This window comes from Leucoraja erinacea, chromosome 1 (genome assembly GCF_028641065.1).
Source record: "Leucoraja erinacea ecotype New England chromosome 1, Leri_hhj_1, whole genome shotgun sequence".
Lineage (NCBI taxonomy): Eukaryota > Metazoa > Chordata > Chondrichthyes > Rajiformes > Rajidae > Leucoraja > Leucoraja erinaceus.
Window position 1 is genome coordinate 119705208 of NC_073377.1, and position 12136 is coordinate 119717343.

Sequence of the window (12136 nt, forward strand, 5' to 3'; positions counted from 1 at the left end):
TTGTTCGCTCCACCAATAATTTTACTCAGGTTGCGAATGCCGCCTACAAACCCATGCTCTACCATGAAGTCGATGCCTACACAAGGGGAGTACAACCTTGGAGGAAATTGACAAGATGTTGAGAAATTTGTCAAAATTCCCCCCAAAATTTCCCTCAGTCAAATGCCTGCAAATCAGTGCCCCTCTCATTCTTGGAAATGTGTTTATCCACTAGCAATGACTGGGTAAATTTCCCACTGAATTGGACATGCTACAAATAGCTTTGGTGAAAGCACTTGATTGAACTTTACACGAGGTTGGTTAATTGAATAGTAACAGCCCTAAATTCACTAAATGAGTTAACCGAGGAAGGAAGAAAGCACTTGCATTTCTACAGTGCCTCAAAATGCCACAAATGTCTCTGTGACTATTCAAAGTCCTTTTCATGGATGGCGACTGTTGCAATGAGGAAAGTTGCAATGCCTAGAAACTGCAAAACAACCAGTGGCAGGAGAAGAACGTGCCAATGAAAGTGAAGAAATAGAGGCAAGAGTTGGCTGAAAGTCCCTCGAGCCTGATTTATCTTTCAGTGAAAACACTACCAATTGTGTGTCTGAGCTTCATTCCTTTGACCAAACCCCATAGCATTTAAATCCCACTGTGTTCAATTGTCTATTGGTGTCAGCCTTGCGTATGGTCAACGTAACTTCCATATCCCTTGGAGGTAAGAGAAATCCTAAGCGCTAAAGTCCTTTCCACTAAGGGACTTCTCTTCAATGTCCTCAGAGTGTGCTCCCCTGAACTCCACACTTGCCCCATGTGCCCCATGGTTCAAAAATCTCCAAGCTGAGGAAATAGACTCATATCATTTACCTCCCTATGTTCTCTGGGTCCGTCCGGTGTCTCAGTGAATAGGTAACTCTCCATACTCAAGCCTGACCAAGTTTTGAACGGAAAACATATTAACAGAAAAGAACTAAGGCAGGCAAGTACCATTCTGAGCCCTAAGCTGAATTGGTCATGTCAAAAATAGCTTTTATGAAATAACGTGATTGAATGTTAGACATGATCGGTTAAGTTCAATTGTTCAATTACATTCATTTCTTATTCCCTTTCTCCACATCTTCACATTCCTTCTGCTTCAAACCTCCTTTCCACATTGGGAGCACATGTGGGCACTGAACTTCATTCACCATCATATCTACTAGACTCTATGTCAAATGGGATCCCCATCCTGGCAAAACTGACATTCATCACAATGTCTCTTAATCATTCCCGGAGATTGACGATCTACAATATGCGGATTTGCAAAGCTCAAATTCATCATCCCCAATCACCACAGAAAGCTGGAGGAACTCAACAGGTAAGGCTGTCTCTGGAGAAAAGGAATAGGTCACATCTCGGGTCGAGACCCTTCTTCAGACTCGACCCAATGTCACCTATTCCTTTTCTCTAGAGATGCTGCCTGACCGGCTGAGTTACTCCAGCTATTTTGTGTCTATCTTCAGTGTAAACCAGCATCTGCAGTTCCTTCTAACTATCCCAAATCACCACTACTGACTGATCACATCTGTTCACAGTCTGAAGAGGGTCTCGACCTGCAACGTCACCTATTCCTTCGCTCCAAAGATGCTGCCTCACCTGCTGAGTTTCTCCAGCATTTTTGTCTACCTTCGATTTTTCCAGCATCTGCAGTTCTTTCTTAAACATCTGCTCAAATGGTTCTGCCATTGCATTTAAAGTTAACATTGGGTTAAGCTTGAGTTTAAAACAGCTACCTGGTGCCTGTAACCTGTAGTACTCCCTGCAATTTAAAAAGGATGTATTCCTGATCTCCCAATCTACCCCCATGCAGCCCTTGCCCATTTTTTTAATCTACACTTTCTCTGTAGTTTTAATACTATATTCCCCACGGTTTATTCTCTCTTTTTGCAATGCCTGATGTACACATGTATGATATAATTTACTTTTAGAGATACAGCACAGAAACAGGCCCTTAAACCCACCAATTCCATGCCGACCAGCGATCCCCCGTGCACTAGCTCTTTCCTACACACTAGGGACAAAATCATTTTTTTACCAAAGCCAATTAACCTACAAACCTGCACGTCTTTGGAGTGTGGGAGGAAAAGGTGCACCCGGAGAAAACCCACATGGTAACGGGGAGAACGTACAAACACCGTACGGACAGTCCCTGTAGTCAGGATGGAACCCGGGTCTCTGGTGCTCTTAAGCCCCTGTCCTACTTAGGAAACCTGAACGGAAACCTCTGGAGACTTTGCGCCCCACCCAAGGTTTCCGTGCGGTTCCCGGAGGTTGCAGGTGGTTGCCGGAGGTTGCAGGTAGTGGAAGCAGGTAGGGAGACTGATAAAAACCTCCGGGAACCGCACGGAAACCTTGGGTGGGGCGCAAAGTCTCCAGCGGTTTCCGTTCAGGCTTCCTAAGTGGGACAGGGGCATGAGGCAGCAACTCTAACGCTGTGCTCCTAATCGATTGCCCATGATTTGCCTGGATGGCACACAAAATTTGTTCATTGTATCTCAGTACACATGACATTAGTAAACCAAGACCAATATGAATACCAAATACTTTTTCAGGAAACAGAATTGTGCTAGATTTGAGATCAGAGTCAATGTAATCCCTGAATTCTGTTATTGTTTGTATTATAAAAGTCAGACTATGTCATGTACTTTAAATCCCTGATTCTACGGCCCTAAGTGGTATAGCCCTATCTCTGATTCTGCACATAGAGTAAAGCCTTGGTTCTCAAATACAATGAGCACCAGAATACCCTTAAAAAAGTTGATAGTGTATCTGGTAAAAATATTAAATCATGGAAAGTATATCCCTGAACCTTCACAATTGTAACTGCACTAACTCCGCCATTCACAATTACAGTCGGTATATCATCAGCAGTGTTTGTACGTGTTGTTCCTGCTGATGGAAGATGGACCTCACTGCATCAACATGGTATGCAGAATGCAGAGCTCCACAAAGACACTGAACTGGCTTATGATGGGTGGTGTGGTTGTACTCAACTATAGTCTGGGAATAGATACAAAATGCTGGAGTAACTCAGCGGGACAGGCAGCATCTCTGGAGAGAAGGAATGGGTGATGTTTCGGGTCGAGGCCCTTCTTCAGACTGATGGCAGGGGAGAGGGAGATACATAGATAAGGAAGTGTAAGGTGTGAACAGGACAAAGGGAATGGAGATCAAGACAAATGCAGAATGTAACAACAAAGCAAACAGAGATAAAATGTAGTCGCAGACAGTAAGACTGGCCGGAGAACTGGGAAGGGGAGGGATGGAAAGAGAAGGAAAGCAAGGGCTACTTGAAGTTAGAGAAGTCAGTGTTCGTAACGCTGAGGTGTAAGCTACCCAAACGAAATATGAGGTACTGTTCCTCCAATTTATGATGGGCCTCACTCTGACAATGGAGGAGGCCCAGGACAGAAAGGTCAGTGTGGGAATGGGAGTGGGAGTTAAAGCATTTAGCAACTGGGAGATCAGGTAGGTTTAGGCGGACTAGTTAGACTCAGTTCCTGTTGCGACTGGGAGCAAGAGAGGAGCTGCGGGATATCAACGAGACCCTAGTGAGGGCCTCATCAATGATGGAAGAGGGGAACCCCCATGCCCTAAAGAATGAGGACATCTCAGATGTCCTGGTATGGATCACCTCATCTTGAGCACAGATGCGGCATAAATGGAGGAATTGGGATTAGGGGATAGAATCTTTACAGGAAGCAGGGTGGGAAGAAGTGTGGTCTAGATAGCTGTGGGAGTCAGTGGGTTTATAATAGATGTTAGTCGATAGTCTGTCTCCTGTGATGGAGACAGTGAGGTCAAGAAACGGTAGGGAGATATCAGAGATGGTCCAAGTGAATTTGAGCGCAGGATGGAATTTAGTTATGAAGTTGATGAAGTCAGTGTGTTCTGCATGGTGCAGGAGGCAGCACCGATGCAGTCGTCAAGGTAGCGGAGGTAGAGTTTGGGGATAGCGCCATTGTGCGCCTGGAACTGGGATTGTTTGACATACCCTACAAAGAGGCAGCCGTAGCTGGAGCCCGTGCGAGTTCCCATAGCTACGTCTTGGATTTGGAGGAAGTGGGAGGAGTTGAAGTAGAAGTCGCTGAGGGTGATGATCAGCTCTGCTCGGCAGAAGAGAGTGTTGGTAGAGGGAAATTAGATGGTTCTGTGGTTGAGGAAGAAACAGAGGCCTTTAAGACCTTCCTGGTGGGGGATGGAGGTGTAGAGAGACTGAACATCCAGAGTAAAGATGAGGGAGCAGGGGCCGGGAAAACGGAAGTCATTGAAATGACGAAGAGCGTGTGAGGTGTCTTGGACATGGGTAAGGAGGGATTAGACCAGGGGGGATACGATGGAGTCAAGGTATGTGGAAATTAATTTAGTGGAACTGAAACAACGGGTCTATTGGGACAGTTCTGTGCACCAGAACGGGTCTGGGAACCAGAGTGCTATTCACTTGCCCATGCCCTCTGCTGGAACAGTGTGGGGTGACATCCTGTGTGGACAGGCCTGGTTTGGTTGTGATGGAGAAAAGAGTCAAGCGGTCGCAAAATCTGCATAAGCCCACAATCAGATTGAAGCTGAATAGCCAAGCTTCCACTATCCTCAAGGCAACAGCTTCCTTTACACCAGGGTCAGCTTACTTGAAGGTGCTGGAGTTACACAGCGGGTCAGGCAGTGTCTCTCCAGAAGACAAGAATAGGCAACGTTTTGGGTCAGGTCCCTTCTTCAGAAGGCAGTATGAATATATCATGGACCAACACTAATAATTTAAACAATGGCGACTCTACAAAGAGCAGTCCCCGAGCTACTGTCTTCCTCATTGGAGACCCTCAGGCTATCTTTGATCAGACATTACTGGACTTTATCTTGCACTAAATGTTATTCATGTTATTCCATTTATCATGTATCTGTACACTGTGGTTGGCTCGATTGTAATCATGCATTGTCTTTCCGCTGACTGGTTAGCATGCGACAAAGGCTTTTCACTGTAACTCGGTACACATGATAATAAACTGAACTCAACTGAACAGGATTTGAACTGGCTGCTCAAACTAAGACCAACTAAAATCAGCAAAACCGAGACGGGATTTCCATCATTGGTAGCTATTATAAGTGGTTAAGGTCCTTTAATTCACTGCAGTCTGTCGTAGCCATACATTCCAATAGATTAGTAACAGTAAATGGCAATAGAATTACTTTGCTGATTTGTTTTCCTTGGAGGGTTCACTTGATAAACTCTCTTCACTCTCTCTAGCGCTCACAAAGACTTCGTCATCATCGTCACTTTTCATCTCCAACTGAACTGGACTCAAGGGGTCTTTCTCACCGTCCCTGGAAGTTGCACTGTTTCTGAACTGGCCTTCTTGCCCTTTGTCCTTATTGCTAGGTCGGCCCAGCCGTGGGCTGACGTCCACAGACTCGGCGGGTTTGCTCACCAACGCCGGCGCCAACGGTCTGTCTTTCGTTGGCCGTAGGTCTCTGGATTTCTCCGCCACGGCCCCCAGTTGCGGGAGAGATTGGCCGCCTGGTTCCTCCATCACCATCACCACCAGGCCAATGTCTTTGTGGGTCAAGGATGGAGTCTGTGCTGTCTCCTTGTCGCCTCCGGCCAACTCCTGCCGGCCCCTCTCGTCCGTCAATGGCTTCACGAGCTCGCTCTCCCCCAAAGCCACCGTCCCCTGGTCCATTGGCAACAGCTCGGCCTGCTGGCTGCGGGCAATGCCAAACATGGCCGCCGTGGCCACCTTGGTCGTGCTGACCAGCAGCTCGGCGATCCCTCTCACGGCCGTTCTCTCCGCACCACGGTCGGCCTTCGGCTCTCCCGGGTCAGTCTTCGCATGTCCCGAGCCGGAGAATGCCGTCATCAGCGCCGCGCTGCTGGGAATGCCGGAGCATCCTGGCGCCGGCTCGCTCGTGGGATGCCGCCTCTCCTCCCTGCCGTCCAGTACCAGCACGTCCGGCTCCCACAACCTGACATCCAACCCCGGCACACAAATCCGGTCCTCGGCCTCCCTGGACCTCAGCTCCGAGGGAAATCTGGAGTTCATGCAACTATTCTCTCTCGATGACTGGAAACAACCTGCAGGAGAGAAAAGAGAGAAGTTTACACTTAGCAGACTATCATACATCGGAAACATCACCCATTCCTTCTCTCCAGAGATGCTGCCCATCCCACTGAGTTACTCCAGCTTTTTGTGTCTATCTTTGGTTTAAACCAGCATCTGCAGTTTCTTCTTACACATATCAGTTTTAGTTTGGTTTAGTTTAGAAATACTGTGTGGAAACAGGCCCTTCCATCCACCGACCATCAGTCACCCTTTAGATTTTTAAGACTTTACATTATATTAGACTTTACAGTGCAGAAACAGGCCCTTCGGCCCACTGAGTCCATGCTGGCCATTGACCATCCTTCAGAATTTTTACACTTTACTTCAGAGTTTAGAGATATAGTCCGGAAACAGGCCCTTCGGCCCATGTAGTCCACACCGACCAGCGATCCCCAAACACTAGCTCCATCTTGCACACTAGGGACAATTCTGATCATTACTAGAAACCACTACATTTCCTCCTCTTTTTAGTTTAGATTAAAGATACCGTGCGGAAACGGGACCCTTGGCCCATCGGGTACGCGGCGACTAGTGATCGCCATACACTAGCACTATCCTACACACCTGGATGAGTTACAATTTTACCGAGATCAATTAACCCACCAACCTGTATATCTTTAGAGTGTGGGGTGAAACCAGAGCACCCAGGCGATCACAGGGTGAATGTTCAAACTTGGCACAGACAGCACCCGTTGTGTGTTGTAGCCCGTGCACTAGTTCAATGCTATCCCACTTTCGCATCCTCTCTCCACACACTGTTGCCGATTTACAGAAGCCAATTTACCCACAAACCTGCATGCCTCTGGAATGTGGGAGGAAACCCGGAGAAAACCCACACAGACACAGAGAGAACGTACAAACTCCGCACAGACAACTCTAGGTCCCTGGCGCTGTAAGGCAGCAGCTCTACCGCTGTGCCACTGTGCCACATTGGGTATGCAAGCAAAGAATTTCACAGTGCATAGTCACACATTGCAGTAAAGTATTCTATTCCATTCTACCTAACATTTACACCGCAGACGTGAAAATAGACCCTTCAACCCACCATCATTCTGCCATGCCTTGCAATAGCCAATAGAATAGACAATAGGTGCAGGAGTAGGCCATTCAGCCCTTTGAGTCAGCACCGTCATTCAATGTGATCATGGCTGATCATCCCCAATCAGTACCCCGTTCCTGCCTTCTCCCCATATCCCCCGAGTCCACTCTCTTTAAGAGCCCTATCTAGCTCTCTCTTGAAAGTAACCAGATAACTGTCCTGGAACTTGCAGCTGGAAACATTTACCAACCTACCTAGACAGAATTAGTCAGATCTATATTGGAGGACATGTCAGTCTTTTTTATTTTCTAAACAGGATAGCATTTTCCCGCTCAGCGTAGGCACACTCAATGAGTTATGTTGGCATTTAGTGTTAATGTGAAATTCGATTCAAACATGATTTTCAGACAAATTACAGACTTTCTTGTTAGCAAGTACAAATTATATTGCTGGGGAAAACATATCAGCTAGCAGAAATTAAAATCAATATATTCTATTAGCACTACTCTATTTTATGAATCAATGAGGTTAACCTCCACATGCTAAACATCCAAGGGGAAAAGGGAGGGAGGGAGGGAGAGAGGGAGGAAGAGGGGGGGGAGAGAGGGGGAGAGAGGGGGGGGAGAGGGAGAGAGGGGAGAGAGGGAGAGGGGAGAGAGGGGAGGGGGAGGGGGAGGGGAGGGGGAGGGAGGGAGGGAGGGAGAGAGAGAGAGAGAGGGAGAGAGGGGGGAGAGAGGGAGAGGGAGAGGGAGAGGGAGAGGGAGAGGAGAGGGAGAGGGGGAAGAAGAAAGGAAGAGGCGGAGACAGTGGGCTGTGGGAGAGCTGGGAAGGGGAGGGGAAAGGGGGAGAAAGCAGGGACTACCTGAAATTGCAGGTCAATGTTCATACCGCTGGGGTGTAAACTACCCAAACAAAATATGAGGTGCTGCTCTCCACCAATTTACGGTGGGCCTTACTCTGGCCATGGAGGAGGCCCAGGACAGAAAGGTCAGATTTGGAATGGGAGGGGGAGTTGAAGTGCTGAGCCACCGGGAGATCAGGTTGGTTATTGCGAATGGTGTTGGGCAAAGTGATCGCCAAGCCTGCGCTTGGTCTCACCGATGTAGAGCAGCTGACTCCTAGAGCAGCGGATGCAATAGATGAGGTTGGAAGAGGAGCTGGTGAGCCTCTGCCTCACCTGGAAAGACTGCTTGGGTCCTTGGATGGAGTCAAGGGGGGAGGTAAAGCGACAAATGTAGCATTTCCTGCGGTTGCAAGGGAAAGTACCAGGGGAGGGGGTGGTTTGGATGGGAAGGGACAAATTGACCAGGGAGTTACAGAGGGAGCAGTCTCTGCAGAAAGCCGAAAGGGGAGGACATAGAATGAGGATATCTCTGATGCCTGGGTGCAAAAGATGCGGCGTAGACGGAGGAATTGGGAGAAGGGGATGGAGTCCTTACAGGAAGCAAGGTGGGAAGAAGTGTATTCCAGACTAGACTAAGTGGAGCCCGTTGGGACCCATGTTCACATGGGAGGGCTGGTCCCCCGATGCAATATTCAACCTCTCTGCCAATTCCAATATTGGTGGCCAGTGGAGGGGCGGGGGGCGTTCTGGAGCGCTCGTATGGGTGTTGCAGGCTGCAGGGACTACTGGTCTCCAGAGGGCTAGTATGGACATTGTGGGCCAAATGGATTCTTGGGTTGGCAGCTCAGTCCCTCAAGCCTGATGTGCTGGCAGCTCACTCACGGCTGGTGGGCTGGCAGTTGACTCACGGCTATTCCTTGAAATTCCATTTGAAGCAGGGTGCAAGGCCACCAAATTCAAATGCAGTTTCTTACCTCTTCAAGCAGGGTGCAGGGCCACAAAATTCAAGTGCAGTTTCATACCACTTCAAGCAGGGTGCAAGGCCACCAAATTCAGGTTTAGTTTCTTGCCACTTCAAGCAGGGTGCAAAGCCACCAAATTCAAGTGCAGTTTCCAACCACTTCAAGGAGGGTGCAAGGCCACCAAATTCAAGTGCAGTTTCCAACCACTTCAAGCAGGGTGCAAGGACACCAAATTCAAGTGCAGTTTCATACCATTTCAAGGAGGGTGCAAGGCCACCAATTTCAAATGCAGTTTCGTACCATTTCGTGCAGGGTGCAACGACACCACATTCAAATGCAGTTTCATATCATTTCATGCAGGGTGCAAGGCCACCCCATTCAAATGCAGTTTCATACCATTTCAAGCAGGGTGAAACCACCATAAAACCACACAAAACGCCACACTCACGGTTCAGTAGACATTCAGTGTGTGCAGTTGATTCACAGCTCAGGCAGCGTCGTGACTGTGTGAGGCACACCCGGGTTTTAAAGTCCCTCCCCCTCCCACCAGCAGGGGCAGCAGAGAGAATGGCGAAATTTAAAAAAACATTAATATCCCTCTGATTTTTCATCGATGGGAAAAATCTTCTGGTCCAGTCCGGCAGAGGGGGGCTCTTAGCAAAGTGGCCAAAAATGACGGCCGTAAGTGGCGGCATTCTCTCGGAAATCACATCGCAGTGAGTCAAAAGCAGTCAAGATCTTACTTTTAGTAATATAGATAGCCATGGGTGTCAGTAGTACATAGAGTAGAAGTACTTAGAACCGAAGTAGATCGAGAAGTGGGAGGGGGCAGGCTGGCCGGGTGCACAGAATATCACACAGTCTTGAAGACACAGGTTGGCACGGTGAGGCAACAGTAGAATTGCTGCCTCGCAGCGCCCGAGACCCAGGTTCGATAATTACTACGGGTGCGGTCTGCAAGGAGTTTGTACGTTATCCCTGTGACCGCGCGGGTTTTCTCTGGGTGCACCGATTTCCTCCCACATTCCAAAGACGTACAGCTTGTTGGTTAATTGGTTTCTGCAAAAATGTAAATTGCCCCTAGTGTGGTGTACGGAGTGGTCGCTCGGTGGCGCGGGCAGTGGGCCGAAGGGCCTATTTCCAAAGACACAAGAGATTGCAGACAGGGTAGCTCAGCGTGTCAGGCAAGATCTCTGGAGAACAATGGACAGGTGACGTTTGGGTAGGGTGGAAATGGATAGGCTGAAGAAGAGTCGCAGCCCCAAAACATCTCCTATCCATTTCCTTCACAGATGCTGCCTGACCCACTGAGTTCCTCCAGCACTTCGTGTTTTGCTCAGGATTCCTGCAGCTTACATCCCCGTTCTTTGCTCTTTTTTTCTTTTTAATCCAAAAATGTATTAAATTATTAAAAAATAATATTTACACTACAATAAAATAAGCCAGAACCCACCACCATTATACAATACAAACATATATTCATAATAAACTATTATACAATTATGATACAATCCTTATTGAGGATACATTCAACACCCTGCGGAGCCCAGCGGTCCCGGTACTCCCTCAGGGTGTCCGTGGACAGGGCGTATTCCCTTTCTAACCGCACCCGGGCACGGATGTATCCCCGGAAAAGGGGCAGGCAGCCGGCTCGGGTAAAGGCCTTCACCATCTGGCGCCTTGACTCGCGGATGGCCAGCTTGGCCAGGCCCAGGAGCCGTTCTTTGCTCTTATCAGTACATGCTCAGGCAACGACCCTGAGCCGTGTGTTGGAAGTTGATAGAATCAGTCAACACGTTTGGTTCCCAGCAGAGAGCAAGGAGTCAGGAAGAGAGCAGCTGAACACAGAATCAGTGCTAGCGTGACAGGGCAGGAGGGTCACAAAACCCAAGGCTCACAGACTCTCAGCGATCCTTTCGGTCTTGTTTTGTCCCGATGAGGCAAGGTTGCAAGTTACACCGGCATTCCAAGCTCAAGGGCAACCAGAAGTGAACAAAACTAACACTGATTGACAACGCAAACTGATAACGAAACAAGCTCTGGCTGATCACTACCACAATACTCTCTGTGGCACATTGCTGCCAAGTTTGCTCATGCCTATTTCCCATATTCCAATCAGGACTAGACTCCTGAAGCACTTCAATAGGTTGTGAAGCACTGAGCTTTTAGAGGCTGCCACAGTGATCTACTGGAAGAGTATCCAGAAGATCTGGATGTAAACCCACAAGATACAAGTTAAAATCTGACCACAGCAACTGGAGAACTTTAATTCAAATACATGAATAAATCAGGAATTTAAAATTTGGTTCGAGTAATTGTGACCATGAAACTGCCGGATTATAATAACTAGTTTGGTTTACTCACGACCTGCTATCCTTACCTTGTCCAGCCTATGTGATTAGCATCATAAGCAATAGATAATACGTGAAGGAGTAGGCCATTTGGCCCTTCGAGCTAACACCGCCATTCAATGTGATCATGGTTGATCATCCCCAATCAGTACCCCCTTCCTGCCTTCTCCCCATTTCCCCTGACTCCGCTATCTTCAAGACCCCTATAATCATATAGCCAAGCAGCATCTGTGAAGGGAATGGACAGGTGACGTTTCGGGTTGGGACACTTGTTCAGCCTGTCCATTTCCTCCACAGATGCTGCCTGACCCACTGAGTTCCTCCATATAGTCATCCAGTATGACAACAGGTCTATCGGCCCAATTTGCCCACACCGACCAATATGCCCACCCTCCATGATGTTTCAATCAATCAATTCAATCTATGCTTCAACAAAAGACAACATGGTGCTGGAGGAACTCAGCGGGTCAGGCAGCATCTGTGGAGGGAAGGGATAGGTGACGTTTCGGGTTGGAACATTTCTTCAGATTGAGGTCCTGAAGTAGGGTCCTGTCCTGAGTCTGAAGAAGGGTCTCGCCTCAATACGTCACCCATTCCTTCGCTCCAGAGATGCTGCCTGACCCGCTCAGTTACTCCAGCTTTTTGTGTCTATCTTCGGTTTAAACCAGCATCTGCAGTTCCTTCCTACACATCTCCCGAGATGCCGTCTGACTCACTGCGTTACTCCAGCACTTTGTGCGGTAAAATAAAAAACGATGTTTTATTTTGCTCTAATAGAGGGAAGTTTGTTCACATTGACTGCTTGTTCTACAGTAAACCAC

The 12136-nt window shown here is 48.1% G+C and overlaps 1 protein-coding gene across 1 annotated transcript in view; it reads right to left on the reverse strand.

The window, feature by feature from the left end:
- The window catches only part of psd3l (pleckstrin and Sec7 domain containing 3, like), a 405977-nt gene that overhangs the window by 178656 nt on the left and 215185 nt on the right, over nt 1–12136 (reverse strand). The window contains exon 4 of the mRNA XM_055642234.1: nt 5209–6091. Coding sequence (XP_055498209.1) covers nt 5209–6091 — 883 coding nt within the window. The remainder of the gene's footprint in view (nt 1–5208; nt 6092–12136) is intronic.